This window comes from Lynx rufus, unplaced genomic scaffold (genome assembly GCF_022079265.1).
Source record: "Lynx rufus isolate CCGP_SWC_20201006 ecotype Redwood Valley unplaced genomic scaffold, mLynRuf1.p SCAF_3, whole genome shotgun sequence".
Classification (NCBI taxonomy): Eukaryota; Metazoa; Chordata; class Mammalia; order Carnivora; family Felidae; genus Lynx; species Lynx rufus.
In genome coordinates, this window is record NW_025814845.1 from 162,372,092 (window position 1) to 162,391,163 (window position 19,072).

Consider the following 19,072-nt stretch of genomic DNA (forward strand, 5'->3'; position numbering starts at 1 on the left):
TTAAAATTAAAATAATTCATCTAACACATAAAAGTTCACAATCTCTGTGAGGAGAAATCTTACTGGTAAATGGACTACCCATATAGGTCTTCTAAACCTTAACCTCCAAAGGGGAAAATATATTATAATGGTGACTTTTAATACAACTTACTCTAGAGAATGTAAACTTTCCTTCTGATAGGTAAAAGAAAATGGCAATTACCAATCTTGACAAGCTCCATCCACTGCACACCTCGTGTACCAATTGCAACAAGTGAGAATCCTATAGTAGAACCAACGATGCAATGAGTTCCTGAGATTGGAAGTCTCAGGAAGGATGCAATGAGCTGCCAAACAGCTGAGCCTATAGGTGGAAAGATTAAAAAAAAAAAAAAAAGGTCAGGCATAGAATACGGCATCTCAAATAGCCACAAAAGGAAGAAGCCCAAATTACTGTTCTCCATAACACCTCCCTAGGGTTGATTTTTTTATGGATTATTTCTTTACAGAGTGCTTAAGTCCTAACAAAAATCACTCACTGAACTTTAGTGAAAGGAATATTCTTCAACACTGAAGGGATAATGATGATTTATTGAAAGAAACATATTTTAAAAGTATTTAAAGTTTTTTGATGTCGGTTATTAACTGCTTTTGTCACATTTAGGTGCTGACGATAAACTTGTTTTGATGTGAAGGGTGGCCAAGACCAAGCAAGAAATTACAGACTCTAGAGAACACAGAGCAACATGAAAGGCTGCATACTGGAAAAGATTTCACTGTAGTTATGCCTATCGTCACATAATGAGGAGGGCTAGATACCAGCGATGTCCTATTAGTCTGTCAGAGAGACTGTAATATACAAACAACAAATCATTACATTGTACACCTCAAATTAATATAGTGTTACATGTCAATTACACCTCAATAAAAAAATAAAAATAAAAGAGATTGTGTAATTCCACATTGTTTTTTGTAGTTGTGCCTCTCATATGAGAAGTCACCATGAAATCTAACCCACAGGTGGGCATCTGCTCTCAGCCCCTACCCAGAATGCCAGGCATCTTCTATGCAACCTCCCTCAAGTCTTCTAATTCTTTATTAAGTTAAGAGGATCCTTAGTTTTGGCTTTGTGTCCTTTTACCTCAATTTCACCTCCTTTTCCAGGCTTAATGTTTTTCTAGGCTACAGTTCACTCCAGATATTTTCATAAGCAGATCAAATTCTGCAGTGCATATTAAAAGCATCAGCTGGGCGAGATCACTTTCAGAAACAGTTGTCAAAAAGCTCATATAGGACTGTAAGGGAACAAAGGGCTTGGCTGATAAGCAGGGCACGTTATTAATCCCAAATGTTAATTCTGGAAATCTGTTGCTTGGCAGCAGCACTTTAAAGCAAATCCCTGGCATTTTCTTCAAAAATATCTGAGTTACAGAGGATCATTAATGGCTGTGCAGGCCCTAATTTGTGAGGCAATGCTGACATCAGCTCCGTGAGTGCTGGGCAGGCCCACCTGTGAGCCAAATTATTGGCTGTGACCCTGTCTACGTCTATCCCTGTCCCTGGAGTGTGTTGGGAGGAGGAGGGGCCAGCCTCCATGGCAGCACCCAGGCCTCCCCGTGGACAATTCCTTAAGCCTCCACATCTAAGCCCTGAGCTCCTGAATGACTGACTAGTTTGTTTTAAAAATAGAGCCAGAATTTGGAGCATGTTACATGGCACAGAACAGTAACTTGAAAAACATACTTATGATTTCTATTCTTACGAAACTAAAATAATCTCATGATGTTAATAGTATAAACTCACCCAAATGAATTTCAGACCATGAGGTTTTCTTTACTGAAAGCTGCTATCCCTCTCTGGCTGACTTTATAACATATGTCTTGGAGCAGCAGGGTTTGTAAGGAAATGTCGGGAGGACAGGGCTGCCTTCAATGGAGGTGGGGGGAAGGTGGGAAGGAGGTGAGAAAGGGGGCCAGTGGGCACAAAGGAAAGGGCTGCAGAAAGGAGGGGAAGGTTAAGGTGGGTATTTGCAGGACGCCTGGCAAAGTGAGAGTGGGGCAGCCCTCCTAACCCTCGGGAATTTCTGAAGGCTGATGGGATTAATCTTCTTAATGTTAAGAAAAACAGTGGGAAAAAAGATATTTTAACTTAAGATAACGATATCTTATAAAGAGGAAAGGATTCAGTATGAAACAAGGGTATAAGACAAAACCCAGGGAGAGTGGGGGAAAGGTGAGCACCTCTGAGGCAACAGATTCCCGGGAAGACGGAAGAGCGGCAGCTCAAAGGCGCAGAGTCACCCAGAAGCAGACTGGCCGTGTGAATGAGCCCGAAGAGGCTTCAGGCTCCTGAGAAGGCTCAGTGGTTAGGGAGCATTAAGGGGACAGGGTACTTCTTAGGGTGGTTCCAGGAGATGGCTTGTTAACACTTTTGTGGGTATTTCCATGAGAAGATGGGGAGTTGTGAATTCTCAGATTTTTGGAACCATTGGTGGTTTTCATACTAAGTGGACTATTGCTTTAGGGCTGAGCTCAGCGTCCCAAAAGGGAACTTGTTCAGAAGGTTTGGCTGGCACAAATAATTTCTTCCACCCAATGAACCCAACGCTACCACAACTCTATCAGAAAGCACAGAGACCCAAGGGCTTAGGGAAATGTTTCTTAAGAAAAAAAGGAAAAAATAAAAGAACAGAATAAAAGGATGGGGGAGAGAAAGAGAGAAGAAATGGATATTGAGTTTAGAAGAGAAAGATGGGGACAATTCAGGCATCGGAACAGGATCAGCTTTGGTTCTGGCCAATAATAATTATACCATTGTATTAACAAAGCTCTCATTTGCAAGAAATCCAATTTTAAAAATCTAGGTAACTCACACAAATTCCTAACAAAAACAGGCTTTGAGATTCATCTAACCACACACCAAAAAAAAAAAAAAAAAAAAAAAAGAAAAGAAAAGAAAAGAAAGAAACCAAAGCAAACAAAATCAAGTTATTCAAGCAAAACCCCAAATTGCTTTGGTTAACCTAAATTCTAGTTGAGGTAAGTATTCTTCATTCTTTCAGTAAAGAGCCAAAGGCCAGGGGTGAGAGAACTGAGAAACTGGACAAGTTATGCTGCTCACATGAAAAGTGAGCAGTGACATGAAGCTCGAGGTTCACAAGGCTTTCTGCCTAACCCAGAGCCTCGCTGTGGCCTCACTAATAATCTCTTTAATACATGACCATTCTTCAGAAGTTCTATCCAACGAAAGGAGAAACTGCTGTTAAGATTTAATTTGATCAGTGCTTTTCTTTATTACTCCCTTACTTTCAACATTTCTTGGGGCGCCTGGGTGGCTCAGTTAGTTGGTTAAGCATCCGACTCTTGATTTCAGCTGAGGTCATGATCTCATGGTTGTTAAGACTGATCCCTGTATGGGCTCCTCATATGGGGCTCCTCACTGAGCATGGAGCCTGCTTAAGATTCTCTTTCCCTAGGGGCACCTGGGTGACTCAATTGGTTGAGCGTCCAACTTCAGCTCAGGTCATGATCTCACAGCTTGTGAGTTCGAGCCCCAAGTCGGGCTCTGTGCTGACAGCTCAAAGCCTGGAGCCTGCTTCGGATTCTGTGTGTGTGTCTCTCTCTCTGCCCCTAACCCACTTGCATTCTGTCTCTGTCTCTCTCAAAAAATAAACATTAAAAAAAAAAAAAGATTCTCTTTCCCTCACCCTCTGCCCCTCCTCCACTCACGTGGGGGGTGGTGTAGAGAGGGAGGCACAGGCACTCTCTAAAAAAAAAATTCTCACCCGTAGCATCCTGACTGGAAAAATTTTAACTTCAGCTCGATATGATTAGGTCTTAGATACCTATCGCGACGACCAAGATGATTTTTATAAATAACTGTTAGTTTTCTAAGGGAAATCCCACTTACATATGACTATAATGAGACATAGATGTTCAGTGAGGGTAAGTAAAATTCAATCATTACAACAGCTGCTGGAAATAAAGCAATTGTGAACCTTACATCTTTAAATGTTGAGAAATAGGAACTCCTTGGCACGTATCACCAGCATACTGTACTTAACAGTATTCAATACCCTAGTACATCTGTACTGGATATTGATCAAATGCCAACAACTTCTCAAACTAACTTGCTGTAACAAAAAGATGGTGTGTCATCTTCTATTTGGCAAATAATGCCCACATTCTGGGCCCTTAAGAAATGCCAGTGACAGTACAGAACTAGGGACCTGTGGAGTGTAGCTGTATTCTTGGTACACCAGCATCTTACCTCCTACTGCAGGACTCTTCCTACAAAAGGATATGTCCTGTTGAAAGCAGAAGGTGGTAGGATTCCTCTCTAACCCTCTTCTCCCTAACCAAATTACCCGTATAGATCAGCTGTCTGCTGGGACGTCATCTCTACCTAGAGGCAAGCAGAGAAAGAGTCCTGTCAGCTGCACTTAAGATATTCCTGCCTGAATCTTGTTCTCAGCTGTAGCAAGTGCAGGAAGGGAAGAGCCCCACAGTGCTTCAAGTTGATGGTCACCTTGACCAATGGAGAAATCACACTGTTTGATTGGGTCAATCTGCTTATTAACATGCTTCACTGCCCTTGACACTTTTCTTTCATCTAGACTACCGGAAACCACCAGTATAAGGTCATACTGTAAACAGGTGACACACAAATGGTCTTTTGGCCAGAAAACAAAACAAACATCCCAAATGGAGCTTCCAGAGGTAGAAATCAGAAAATCAAAACAAAAGCCACAAAAAGGATTACAAATAACGTAGAAGACTGGAATTTCTTGAAACACAGGCACTTAAGATTCATCTGGTAACTACTCAAGCACACAAACCGAGAACACAAAAGTTAGTAAAAACTGTTTCTTAGCATCCAAGTATTCAAAACAGTGCATCGTAACTGATGAAATATCTATGGAAATATCAAGGCTATTTCCCAAGTAAACCTTACAAACACATTCACTTAGACAAGTTATTTCTTTAAAATCTTTCAAACCACTTGAAAATGACAGCTATTATACAATCTTTGTCTGGACTTCATAAATAAAGTACTCTTAGCCAAAACTATTTTAACAGCAAAGTTTGCTAAGAATTTGAGAAAATGGTTGCTTGACACTTGAACACTAAAAAAAAAAAAAAAAAAGAAAGAAATTAAAGTGCAGAAAGCAAAAATAAGATGCAGTAAATATGAAACATCACACCAGTTTCTGAAGTTAAAGCAAAGATCACATTTATGGACAGGACAGAAGTACTGTAGGGAAGGAAGTAGGCCAGTGGAAACGTTTCTTATTGTCGTAAAGAATAATGCTACTTACCAACCATTGCACTAACTTCCCCAGCCATTAGTGTTTCTACTGTCTCGTTGTATAGGTTCACATCAATGATACCTTTTCGAATGGTCTCTCCTACTTTGGCTCCCAATAACACTGAGCCGGTGGTTTCAAATATTGAAGCCAAAATGCATGCCTGCCTCAAGGTCACCACGCCAGAGCCCACAGCAGTACCAAATGAATTGGCAACATCATTTGCACCAACGGAAAATGCCAAGATAAAAGCTATGATAAAACCCAAAATGACCATCCACAAATACTCATCCATGGCCATTTTGGAAAGTGGGCGCCAGGTACTTTTCTCGTGCGGGAATATTTTAAATAAACAAAGCTTGAGGTTATAAACGTCGTAAGGCCGAGAGTTCTTGTAAACAGTGAGTTTGCTCTGGAAAGTGCTGGACAATGTTAGAGCCTGAACAAACTGCTAACTGCTGGTTTTCAAACTACTGTCAGTACAGTTCATTTGGTTGTGTTCAGTCAGCGGTAAAACACATTCCATATTTTTCCTCCCAATCTGGGAAAGCTGTGATGTCTCCTCCTGTAACAGAAAACAAAAGAAATCAATTACCCTAAGCAACCTGTAACAGTTTGTTCTTTCAGAAATAAATGTTTTAAGCCTACTAATGGAATCTAACTTTGACATGTGACAGATCTAACCATAAAGCAATTCAAGGAAGATTATAATTAGGTTAACTGCCTATCCACTCCCCCCACCAAAAAAAAAACAAAAAAAAAGAAAAAAAGCTGGTCTCTACAGTATCAGTGGTTGAAGAAGCATGCTTTATAATTATAGGCTGCCAATTAAGCCTTAATAGGATATGACTTTATGCAATCTGCAAAATATATTTCAAATGGGCAAAAAAAAAATGAGGATGCAGTTGTAGAGTTTTTGAAATATGTGGAATGTGCCTAATTTCTTGGAACAGCGATTAACAAATGTGATTCTGTGACACCACAGGGTATGGCTAATTATCTACCTGCTCATTTACACATAAGGAATGAGCACTTTATGAATACACCATGCATGTATCTGAAAGAAAGCTTACAGTTTCTAGTATAAAGTGACTAGCCAGAGGGTAACAAAGGTGGAAACCGAAGGCCCTTGCAGGAGGAACAGAGAAAGGTGCAGAATGAAACAATCCTGTTGAAACACGATTCAGATGTCATGATTCCATGACTACCCATATCTCATTCAGAGGAAAAGCCAGAGGTCTCATCACACCTTGGAAGACCCTCCAAGGTCTCCTCAGGGCCCCACCCCAGCCCACTGACCTCAGCTCCGATCGCTCCTTCCCTCGTGGGCTCCTTGCTTTTCCTTGAAAACACCAAGCACTCTCATCTCTGGGCCTTTGCACCTGCTGATCCCTCTGCCAGACAGAAATCTCCTGACAGCTGTGTAGCTACTCCTCACGCTATTTAGGTCTTTGCTCAAATGACATTGTGAAAGAGCAGCCCCTCCCCCCATGTCATTATCCCGTCCCGCTCACCTTCCTTTTTATCTTTTCTACTTATCACTGCATTCATTCATCCATTCTTGTCTGTCTCCTTTCACTAGGGTCCAGGACACAGAATAGTGCCTGGCACATGGGAAGCCCTAATAAACTTGCTGATTACATGAAAAAAGAAGCTATTAAACATGGAGAAAAGACTTGCAATATTCCTCCACAATAAACAGGCAATGTCACAAAATTAATATATCTATGAAGTAAACGTGTCACCAAAAGCTTTGGAACTATGGCATTCTATTATTATATAGTCAAAGTACCAAATCTGTGGTATCGTTTTCTTTGAATAGTATTAGGCGTACAGAATGGTGCCTAGCATAGTCCAGTTCTTCACAGATGCTTATTGAATTGAACTGAATGAATTAGGCTCATACATCATAGACACAGACAATATAATGATCAATCAACATTAAGGTTATTTAGTAAGAAAAAAACAAGGATGCTAAATTTTACGTACTTTGTGCTTATGGCAATGTTAAAATACATATAAAAAGACCGGCAGGTAATATACTACAATCAGAACAGTGGCTAAATTTGAGTTGTAGTATTAAAGATGATTTTTTTTTCTTTCCATCAAAAACTGTAAACTGGGTTATATGCTTTTCAAACTAAAGTAGTATATAATAAATCTACTGAGAGCATCTACTGAGAGCCATCTATGTGTGCAATATTACAGGCATATCATGAAACAAAATATATACTAATAGATTTTATCATTTGCTAAGATTTGAAGGCTATGCAATTCTGGAGATTTAGATCCCACATGAGACAAATGAAAAGACCACTCTAAAGGCAAAAGACAATATTCTACTAAAAGAGTATTTTATTAATATCATGGGCACATTAAGTCTACAAATGAAAATACAAAATAGAAATATTTTGGACCAATATTATCTAATCTTAAAGTAGAATTCTTGATGCAATCTTCTTTGCCAGGTTAGCTTGTCAAGAGGGCAAATGAGAAAGAATAACATCAACAAATACTGATTGATGAGCTCCCCTGTGCCAGTCACCAGGAATATGATGATGAGTAAAAATGGATGTGGGGCTTACGGCCCAGTGAGGGCAACACACGCTAACCAAATAAACATACAAATGTGTGACTGTTAGCGGTCATGAGTGCTACGAAGGCAGGAGGCACACATCACACAGTGTCGTGACAGCGCAGTTCTGGGTCTGAGAGGGCAGGGAAGGCTCAAGGGCGATCTAAGGATGGTGGAGTTAACTCTGGGGTGGGGGAGGCGTTCCAGGCACTGCCCGGGCAGGAAGGAGCAGCATGAGGGAGGACAGGCAGGCCAGCATGAGGAAGCCGCAAGCAAGCTGACAGGAGCCCTACTCAAGACTGTGGCCATCATGCAGACAGTCGGGTGCCACAGAAGGGTTTTAACCAGAGGGAGGCCGACCTGTCAGATGTTCATTTTGGAAAGGTCATTCTGGCTGCCATGCAGACAATGGGCTAGACAGAAGGGTGAATGTGGAGAGGTAATTACCAGGCTCCTCCTTCTGCATGGTTCGGGTATAAGGGGAGGCCCCTGGCCCAGCGTGGTGGTGGCACCGAAGGGAAGAGAAAGGACGTAGAGAGGTTTCAGTGGCTCAAGTCAAGTCAACTTTGTGGTGGCCTATGTGCAGGGGCTGAAAGAGACAGCTGGTTACTGACTCATGGACCTGGGATGAAAAATAGCCAAATAGAGTTTTTATGTTTTCTCTTTTACACTGTTTCTAGTTTTGTTTTTATATGTTAGGGAGAGGTTTGAGCCCCGGTTCACTCTGGGACATGCTGCACACACAGGTAAATCATAGGAGCACCAAAGAAGGTATATCCTCAGCCCAGGCTTTTCATTGTCTTCACGATCCCTCAGGCAACATTTCAGACCAGGGATTCCCTCTCCTACTTAGATAATCTTAGACAACTTATTTCTACAATCATGTCTATGTTCTTTGATTCAGCTTTTCTCCTTCACATTACATCCTATAAACATCTGGTTAAGGAGAAAGGTGTTTTTGAGACCAAATGACTACTATTTTGTTTTATATTTATAGGGCCTATTTTTTTTATGACAAGTACCAACACCCTGATTTTCTCCCTCTTCCATTAATTTTTATCAAACAGGAGCAAAATAAAACAAAGCAGTTAAACAAGTGTGCAACTTGCTGCACAGAAGATGGTAATGCTGCTGAGACGGGGCCACTGTCAGGGGTGGCCAGGGAACATCGCACACAAGGCCAAGACTGTCGAGAATACAGAAGCCCCAATTCAGAGTGGCTGAGGTCTGGCCGGGTATGACACCTGAGAGTGCTGGGTGTTTGAAAGCAGGATTTTGGAGGTGAGCAATCAAATCAGTGGGGACAGGTCAGCTTAATCAACAAGTGATGTTGGGCCAATGTGCTAATTGCTAATTAACTGGAAGGAAGAAAAAAGATCCCTACCTCATGCCAAAATAAATGGAAGATTTAAATGTGAAAACTGAAACCTGAAGAGAATAAGAAAAAAAAATATGTAAATATTTACTTAATATTGGGATGAGGAAGGGACACCTGGGTAGCTTAGTCGGTTAAGCGCCTGACTCTTGATTTCCGCTCAGGTCATGATCCCAGTGTGGTGAGCCCCTGCATCAGGCTCTGCGCTGAGTGTGGAGCCTTCTTGAGAGGCAGCCTAGACCTGATACTGAAGAATCAACTCATTTGAGTTCATAGAAATCATGTAGCTGGGAGACAGGGAGGCTTGATGTGTGGAAGCATCACATGTAAATGCCTCTTCTCCTCAGCAATGATTCTCAACAAGGGCGCAATGTTATAACTTCCAGTGAAAGCCTTGGTTCTTTTCTCTCTCCTACAAGAGCTTTTCTGAAAAGGGTCAGAAGATGAAGGAGGGTCAGAACAAGCCCCCTAACTCTCTCTCTCTCTTTCACCCAGTATGAAGCCCCTATATGGCTAAGATATTCTTATAAGGTTACAAGATATTCTTCAATTTTCAAACGCCGCCAACCTCTTGCATTTGAGGAACAGAAACCTTAGAATCTTTTGGATCATTGGGAGAGGTACTAGTGGTCTCGTGAGTTCGGTCTCCCAAACCTGTAATGGTAATAAGATCCTCATTCTCTTTCCTCGGTGCCTTCAATGGCTTCTGAGCATGCTTCTCAACTCTGAGTTCTGCTCACCATCACTTCTGTCCCTTGATCTCTGAACCAGCCCTGCTTCCTTCACCAGGCCCAGTGAGCATGCTGGCAGGACTCCCAAGTAAAGTGTTTACAGGTTCTCTCTCTAGAATTTCCTCCATGAGCATCTGCTTCACCTCTACCTCATACCCTCTTATCTACTACACTAGAAATATGAATGCTGAAGAAAAAGTGAAAACAAACATTCTCAGAATACTTCTAGATGAATTTGTACACTGTCTAAAAACAGGGATGTTGCTGAGTTGTAGCACTTAATAGACATTAATGCAAAAAAAAGCCTGGGTGGGAGGCTCCCTGCTCTGAAATGCTGCTGAAGAGAACATCCAAGATGACCCCTGGTCTTTCCAAGCAAACATACGGAGGGGGTGCCAGTCTTCCATCCACGCTCCTCCTCTCTCAGCATTGGAGCCCAATCAGCTCCTCAGCCGGCATGACCCAACCCAGACAAGCAGGTCTGTGGTGGACTGTGGCTGAGTTATGACTTGTTCCCAGGGATCCTGTGGTTTTAAAGGCCTGGTCCATGACCGACCTCCCTTCCTTGTTAGCTTCTGGCCTGTGGTGAGCTTTTGTCTGAGGTTTCATGGACTGCACCCAGGCCAAGCTCTCCCTCCACCATGTGAAGGGAAGGAGCCAGGTCCCCCATGCAGAGGACCTCAGTGCTCTGAAATAATTTTCCAACACCTCTTCTGAAGCCCAAAGTGCCTCACACTCAACTCTCTGAAAATGTAAAACCTACTTTCCTAGCAGCTAGGATTGGATCCTGAATCTGACACTTAGGTAGAAATTTGAAGACGGTAATCTCTTCAATGGTATGATGTAAAATCTACGACTCTCTGCTACCTGTGAGTGAGTCTGACTACTTAGCCATAAAAATGACCACATTTTCATCAAGAAAATATTAAGTAAATATTTAAGTAAAATGGGAGATACATTTTGGAAATCTTATTTGCAGAATAGTACAGCAGAATCATTTTTTTCTTTCAACATTCAGGATGTAGATCTTATAAGGAGTTTGTATTAACACCATCATTCTTTTAAAAAAAATTTTTTTAACTTTTTAAATTTATTTTTGAGAGACAGAGAGAGACAGAGTGTGAGTAGGGGAGGGGCAGAGAGAGAGAGAGAGAGAGAGAGAGAGAGAGAGAAACACAGAATCCGAAGCAGGCTCCAGGCTCTGAACTGTCAGCACAGAGCCCAACGTGGGGCCCGAATCCACGAACTGTGAGATCATGACCTGAACTGAAGTTGGCCGACTGAGCCACCCAGGTGCCCTAACACCATCATTCTTGAATAGCTCGTGACAACATCTACTTTATATTCTTACATTTAAAAAATTAATTTAAGGGGTGCCTGGGTTGCCCGGTCAGTTAAGCGTCCTACTATTGATTTCAGCTCCCGTCATGATCTCACGGTTCGTGCGTTTGAGCCCCACATCAGGCTCTGCACTGAGTGTGGAGTCTGCTTGGGATTCTCTCTCTCTCTGTCTCTCTCTCTCTCCCTCTACCCCTCTACTCTGCTCATGCTCTCTCAAAATAAACACAAAATTAATTTAAAAAATAATAGTGTATTTATGATGAAAAATACTGAGTTTCATATTTTCACTCTAATGATAAAAAACTGAAACATTACTAGAACGGCTCTGAAACTTGCTTTAACTACCTTTAAATGGCATATTTACAGATATGCAAAGTAGTCTATGGGAACAAAGGAGCCTAAGGAAAGGCAGATGATATTCTGACTGAAGCAGAAGCAAGAAAGACAGCAAGAAAGGGGTAGAGAGGAGGGGTAGAGAAAAGAAAGAGGGAGGGAAACGGGGAAAAATGTCAGAAGGGGAGGCAAAACAGTCGAGCCAATGTTAGACCCAGCTTGGAACTGTATCTATGACACAGATCATAGAAGCAGGAATAAGCAGGTTTATTCTCTGGGGACAAAGAGCATGAGTGTAAAGCCTGATAATAAAGATGTAAGACATTCAAAGTGAACAGGCTGCAGATTTAAAACCTAGTATTAACTGAAAAAGAAGTGGCAAGACAGTTTGCTAAGACACTGTGGCTCATTCCCAGCACTGCATGCTCTCTAGCTTCTTCTCTTCTCTCTGCCATTAAAAAAAGGAACATTCGTGTCTCCGGCATGAAGAACAGGAAAGAGCACAGGACCTGCGGCCAGAGGTTCTGGGTCCATTCCAATCCAGCTAGCTACTGGCTACACAACCATGGGCAAGTCACTGAAATGACTCATCTGGAAAATGGGAATAATAGTACATAATGTGGAAGCCATGCAGAAGCCCTAGTTCAGTGCCAGGGATCAATACATGGTGACTATTATCATTACTAGCAGATAAAGTCCTGGGGTAATGGTCAGGAAACTCAAGGCCTAATCCTGGCTCTGTTACTAAGTAGCAGTGTGACCTTGGGTAAGTCACATACACTTTCTGAATCCTGTTTCATCATCTGTAAAATGGGGATAGTAATAATACATGTGCTTTATAGAATTATTGTCAGGATCAAATCTAATGTATGCACAAGTGCTTTGTAAGTTGTGGTTAGCTTCAAGCAACCTGAAGGTATCAGTACCACTGTAGGCATAGGAAGAACAACCTGAGGTTCCAATAATCCTCCTGGAAGGATCTTTCTCACTCTTATGTCCCCCACCTCTAGTAGTCATGTGGCTATACCCAGTCCACCTTCCTCTAGTCCTGCTCTTCTTCCTCAATGTACAAACTCTGGCCTTGTCTTTGATTCAAGATTGATATGCACTCTAAGGCCCAGGAACAGTTTTGAGGAGTGGAGTGAGTGAAGAGGTAGACAAAGACACTTCTAAAAGGTGCCAAGAAAAGAGCATCACGCAAAATGATTAAGCCACTTCGGACAACAGGTTGGCAGTTTCTTATAAAGCGTATGCTTACCACACAAGTCAGCAGTCCCGTTCTGAGGTATTTTCACCCAAGGGAAGTGAAAACATATGTCTACGCAGGAAACTTTTCATTCTATATCTTGAGTATCAAAACTTATTAAACTGTACACTTGCAACTGGTGAATTTTAGTGCATGTAAACTGTACCTGAATAAAACTAACTATAAATAACACCAGCATATATAAATATGTGAGGTGATAGAGGTATTCATTAACTAGATGGGAGGAATCCTTTCGCAATATATATGCATATAAAATCACCGTGGTGTACATTTCAAATATCTTACAATTTTGTCAATTATACCTCAGTAAACCTGAGGAAAAAAACCCATAAAAACCATTCGCTTTTGATATTTCTCCTTTCCTATATTGCCAGCATTGCCTCCCCCTGCCCCCCAAGCTCCCCTTTAAATAGTAGAAAGAAAAAAAGAAAGAAAGAAAGAAAGAAAGAAAGAAAGAAAGAAAGAAAGAAAGTTCTTTTATTCAATGAAAGAAGCAACATTCCACTTAGATGCAATAAAAGCAGCCAGTTCAATCGAGCAAGGCTCAAAGACAGGGTGTCACATCTTGTTAAAACAATGGCAGCAAGAAGCAAAGAACAAATATAGATCAAGTAGAGGAGGTGGCTGACTTACAACTGCAAATACAGAGTTCCACAGAAAGGGACTCAGATAGAACTCTTTCGAGGCCAGAGATGTAAGAGAAAGGCCTGCTGTGAGGACAAACTAGTGAACTCTCTTCCAACTAGGCACGTACTACTTGCACAGAAAAAGAAAAGCAGGGCATTCCTGTGGAGACAAGTGTTCGATCTCACTTCTCCAGGATCCAAAAGGTGGAAACCCATTTATATGCATTCAGGTTTAGGGCAAATATAAACAGCTGGGCTGAAAATCACTCCTACAGAGGCCCACAGATTGAAGATAGTTTAAATCTGGACTTGTGGACACTTCATACACCAAAAGCTTCAAGGAGGTCAATTAAAATAAGTTAGAGTAGAAGCAAACTATAAAGAAAAGTGTCACCTTGCTCTGCTACTCCAATACCAATTCTAAAATCAGTTCTGAAATGTTCTCTCTCATAAGTATAGTCGGAAATGATTTAAATGGTTCTTAGTAGGACCATTTATTTTTCATATGGGAAATGGTCCTTATAAACACACCAGGCTGGGTCAGATCCGTGGTGGTCCCAGTACTCTCTCTTGAACAGAGAGTACTCAGGGAGGGGATGGGTGTCTTTATGACATTAACCTCACAAGCTCAAGAAAATAAGCAAATAATGTGAAATGTGAACAAATACTGATGTACAAAAATGTCATTTATTATGATCACGAAAAAAAGAAAACCATTTAATTGTCCCCAGACAGGAGGAAAGGCTGAGGAAATACTGGTGACTTCTAAAGAGGAAATTTAACATATTCACTAACATAATGTAACTTGAGAATTTTTCATGGCATTGGAACACAGTCTGCTATGGAAAAAACCAGCATACAAATGGTGTGTACCATATGATCAACTATGCTTAAGCACGCACCAGTAATGAGACTTTAAAGAAATAGGGCCAAGGTTCAGCATTCTCTAGGTACTCTTGACATTTTTTTTATATTATCCAAAACTTCCTATGATGAGCAACTACTAGTTTTTAGCATTGGAAAAACTGTTTAAAACACTACCAAGGAAAGTACATTTTTTTTTTAAAGTTAGGAATGTACCACCAAAACATGCTTTGTTTTTGCTAATAAACAAAATGAATTTACTATCAATCTGTTTTCAACCCAGGCCTCTCAGACAATTCTTCCATCAAGTTTATGACCTATAATTTAAGATATAAATACATCTATATATTTTTATTTATCTTTTTCACTTTCAAGAACATCCCTTTGTCCTGGCACCTGAGCACTGTGTGAAAAGGTCACTGGTTTGGACCAAACCTTTGGACATGGTTTGGAGTCGTCTATCATATTCCCATCTACGGGATTCTAAAGGGCATCCTCAGTCACACCTGGTCCTTCTTTAGAATTCTTCCTTCATCCTTTGTACGCTTCTCTTGAGGACTGGCCAGAAGAACCGAACTTCACCCAGAGAATACGAAAATGTCCTGAGGGTGCCAAGTGCACTGCAAGCCTTTTTACTGGAACAGTATTTGAGGTTAATCCTCACAAGGAACAACCTAAGATTAGTCTCTTATTCCTATTTTGGTTCACAGCATTAGAGAATCAGAGAACATCAGAGTTTGAAAAGTCTTGAGAAGTCATCTGGTCCAATTTTGGTCATTTTGAAGATGTGACTGTCGTAACAAAGTAGAAGTGAGATGGTGGTTCCTACTTACTATGTGGAGGTATTCGAATGAAAGCAGTGTAAAGAGGTGATGCTCCTGGTTGGCATTCATCAGGCCTTCTTAATGACACTAGCTCCTCTTTGGGGAATTGAGATTCCTTGGGGTCTTGGCCTGAGCTGGGGATGGGGAGGCAGGAACAATGGGGAAAGAGGAAAGGGTAAAAAAGAGAACCGGCTACAAGGAGCGCTGCAGAGCCATGATCTTTGTAAATTTTCAAGATCAGATGGTATCTTCAAGTCCCATCCAACCCAATTATTCTGTATCAACCAGAGACCACAGGACTAGGAAGAGGCAGTGCAGTCTGCAACTATGAACCGCAGGATTGTGCTGTGGGGAGAGGGGGTGGAAATTCCTGACCCTTTCTCGAACAATGCCATCAACGGCCCTCATGAATTTCTGGAACATGCACAAACTTATTTTGCTCCTCGATATAAAGTTTCCACTGCAGATCCTGTGGGCTCAGCGTCTCCAGACCCTGTTTCTTCTGCAGGCCTCATTCCTGCTGTATCCACTCTCCCTCCTGCATTTTTGTCATTCTGACATTTAAGTTTCTTTTTGGCTCATAAAGCATGTGTTATTTAGATGTTTTCCAAAAGCCTTTTGCTCTGTATGAAGGTGTTATAAGAAATCTGTTAAGTAAATATATTTTTAAAAGGATAAAGAGAAATAAAGAGCAACAATAATGAAAAGGAGATAAAAGGAGTTACTACAAGGATGGCTGGGTGGCTCAGGTCACAATATCACAGGTTCCTGGGTTTGAGACCTGCATCAGTCTCTGTACAGACAGTGCAGAGCCTGCTTGGGATTCTCTCTCTCCCTCTCTCTGTCCCTCCTCCCCTTAAAATAAATGAATGAATGAATGAATGAATGAATGAATGGTTTACGGTGATTTGGCCTGAAGAAGAGAAGACACAGAAGTTTTTAAAAACTGAAAGACTACCCCAGGAGGTGCAAGCGCCATTTCCTTGGAGACGTTCAAATGGAATTTGAATGACTGTATGAGCAGTTATTTTAAAAAAGCTTTAATGTTTCTATTTTATTTTTTATTTTTTAAAAAGATTTTGGTTTTTTAAATTGTTTTTTTAATGTTTATTTATTTTTGAGAGAAAGAGACAGAGCATGAGCAGGGGAGGTGCAGAGAGAGAGAGAAACACAGAATCGGAAGCAGGTTCCAAGCTCCAAGCTGTCAGCACAGAGCCCAACTCCAGGCTCGAACCCACCAACCGTGAGATCATGACCTGAGCCAAAGTTAGATGCTCAACTAACTGACTGAGCCAAACAGGCACCCTTGTTTTTAAGTAATACTTACACCCAACGTGGGGCTCGAACCCACAATTCCAAGATCAAGAGTCACATGCTCCATTGACTGAGCCAGCTGAGCACCCCAGTTGTTTCTATTTCAAATTTCATGATTCCACAAAGTTACTATAATGAAATACATATTGGACACTCTATCAAATTTGGAGATATGGCAAACAGTCTTTCATTGTAGTAAGACTGCCCTTGGAGAGGAAGAAAAAATTTATAACTGAATGGCTTGTTGCACACTGCAGTGTGCTCCCATCAGAAATGTGGAATTAGAGGCGCCTGGGGTGGTTCAGTCGGTTTTCTCACAGTTCATGAGTTCAAGCCCGGCATCAGGTGAGCTCGCGCCCCGCTTCAGGTGAGCATGAGTCCTGCATCAGGTGAGCACGAACCGAACCGGCTCAGGGCTCTGCACTCTCCCTCTCTCTCTCTGCCCCTTGCTCACTAGTGCTTTCTCTTTCTCTCTCAAAAAATAATTAATTTGAAAAAAAAAGAAACGTGAAAGCTGCTAAGAGTTTCTTTGTTTTTGTTTTTTTAAGGATTATGACCCCCTTGCTGGAGTGTTGCAGGTACGATACTGCTTGAAAGCAAGGGACAAGGATAGCTGAGCTTTATACATTTACTCCTGTCCTAAGACGGAAATGGCTTCGAACCATTTTTTTCCCTTTCTGTGTACACTGTAGATGGATTCCTCTCAGTTACTCTACATAATTTTTTCTCCACTCATAACTGAAAGTAGAATCCTTCTCATGAATAAATCACTTAACATCACTCCTATCAAATGGCAAACCTAGGCGTACTGTTCCAGTTCTGTGCCCTGAAGTGTTGGGCTGTCTGGCTAAGCTCTAAGAGCTGTATTAAGGAAATACTTTCCCTTCAGCTACAGTTTAAAATGGGACTATGTATGGGTATCCTGGTTCCTACATATTTATTTGCTAATTTTGTTCTGATTATAGAAGCTCAACAGAAATATGAATGGTACTTATAAAAACATTGATTCCTGATACTACTACACATTCTTTCTATTAATAGAACATTAACATAAATAGAAGAGTGGATAGATGGAGATTATTATCTCAACTATTTTCCATGCTCAACTTACAGCTCCATAGCTCTTATTTTCATTCCAGAGGTTCTTAAGCAATAGTTCTTAGGCAGCAGAAAAAGCAAGAGGGAACAAATAATTATTAAATTGATTCAGTCAGACTTTTCCTTTTTGCAATTCAAAAACTGGTTGGTTCAGGCCTGAAAGTTGGTTCAGGCCTCTGAAGTGCTTTATCAGAAGTCTGCAAACTTAATTCAATTCCACCCAAATTCACAGTGTAAACAGTCTAAACAAGGCAGTAAGTCTAAAACATTGTTCGTCTGGGCAGGAAGTCAGGTGAAAATTTAGCAGTTCCTCCTATCTCTCATTGAGACAACTGAAATTGAAATCTTTTTACTAACTTAAGAAACCATAAGCATTTGCTTGCTATCACCCTCAAAGAATGATGGAAATAGTAATTTAAAAATATGAGTGAGATAAGACAGTTTATAAGATTTCTTTGAACATTATTTCCTGATTCTGAGTGTGCTCCTGGCACTCAACTCCTTGGTGGATGCTTGAGATAAACTTTCTTGGGCAAGTCACTGACTCCCTTTGGCTCAGTTTTTCCTTTAGAAAACTTGAGGCTAGGGAGGATGCTTTGATGTGAACACAGAGCTTTATTACAGTAACTAGAAAGCAACCAGATATAAGCTGCTCTTTAGTGATGTTTGAAATCAGTTATAAGAAGCAGAAATATATAATTATACAGTCTTTTATCATTACCTACTTAATTAACTTTACTGTGTGTGTGTGTGTGTGCGTGTGTGTCTTCATAATACTGTCAAGTGTCACTTCCTTTAGTATTTCTTGTTAAGGCAGAACTGCTAGCAATGGATTCTGTTTTCAGTTACTTGGGATAAAAATGTTTTTATTTTGCCTTTACTTCTGAAAGATAATTTTGCAGGGCAGAGGATTCTTTTAACACTTTAATGTGCCCTCTTAACTGCCTTCTGGCCCCCACTGTTTCTCATAAGAAATCAGGTGTTAATATTAGTGAAGTTCCCTTATAATTGAGTTTTTCCTTTCTTGCTGCTATCCACATCACCTTTTTGTCTTTCAAAATTTTGATTACATATCTGGGTGTGGATCTCTTAATGCTTATCCAAATTAGAGTCTGCTAAGCATCTTGAATGTGTACATTAGTGTATTTCATCTACCTGTAAGGCTGTAAATCATGACTTCTTTGAATATTTTTCTACCCCTTTTTCTCTCTCTCTTCTGATACTTCAATTGGCACACTTAATAGTGACCTATATTCTTCTGAGATTCTGTTCATTCTTTTTCATTCTTTCGTTCTGTTCTTCAGACTGCATTATCTCCATGGCTCTCTCTTCAATTTGCAGATTCTTTCTTCTGACAACTCAAATCTACTGTTGATCCCTCTGGTGAGTTTTTCCTTTTGTTATACTTTTCAATTCCAGAATTTCCATGTTTAAAACATT

General features: G+C 40.8%; 1 protein-coding gene across 1 annotated transcript in view; it reads right to left on the minus strand.

The window, feature by feature from the left end:
- SLC20A2 (solute carrier family 20 member 2) overlaps positions 1-19,072 on the minus strand; it is a 107,600-nt gene that overhangs the window by 44,227 nt on the left and 44,301 nt on the right. The window contains exons 3-4 of the mRNA XM_047091301.1: positions 5,297-5,849; positions 203-343 (exon numbers count right to left, since the gene is read on the minus strand). Of these exons, the coding sequence (XP_046947257.1) occupies positions 203-343; positions 5,297-5,585 (430 nt within the window). The 5' untranslated portion in view covers positions 5,586-5,849. The remainder of the gene's footprint in view (positions 1-202; positions 344-5,296; positions 5,850-19,072) is intronic.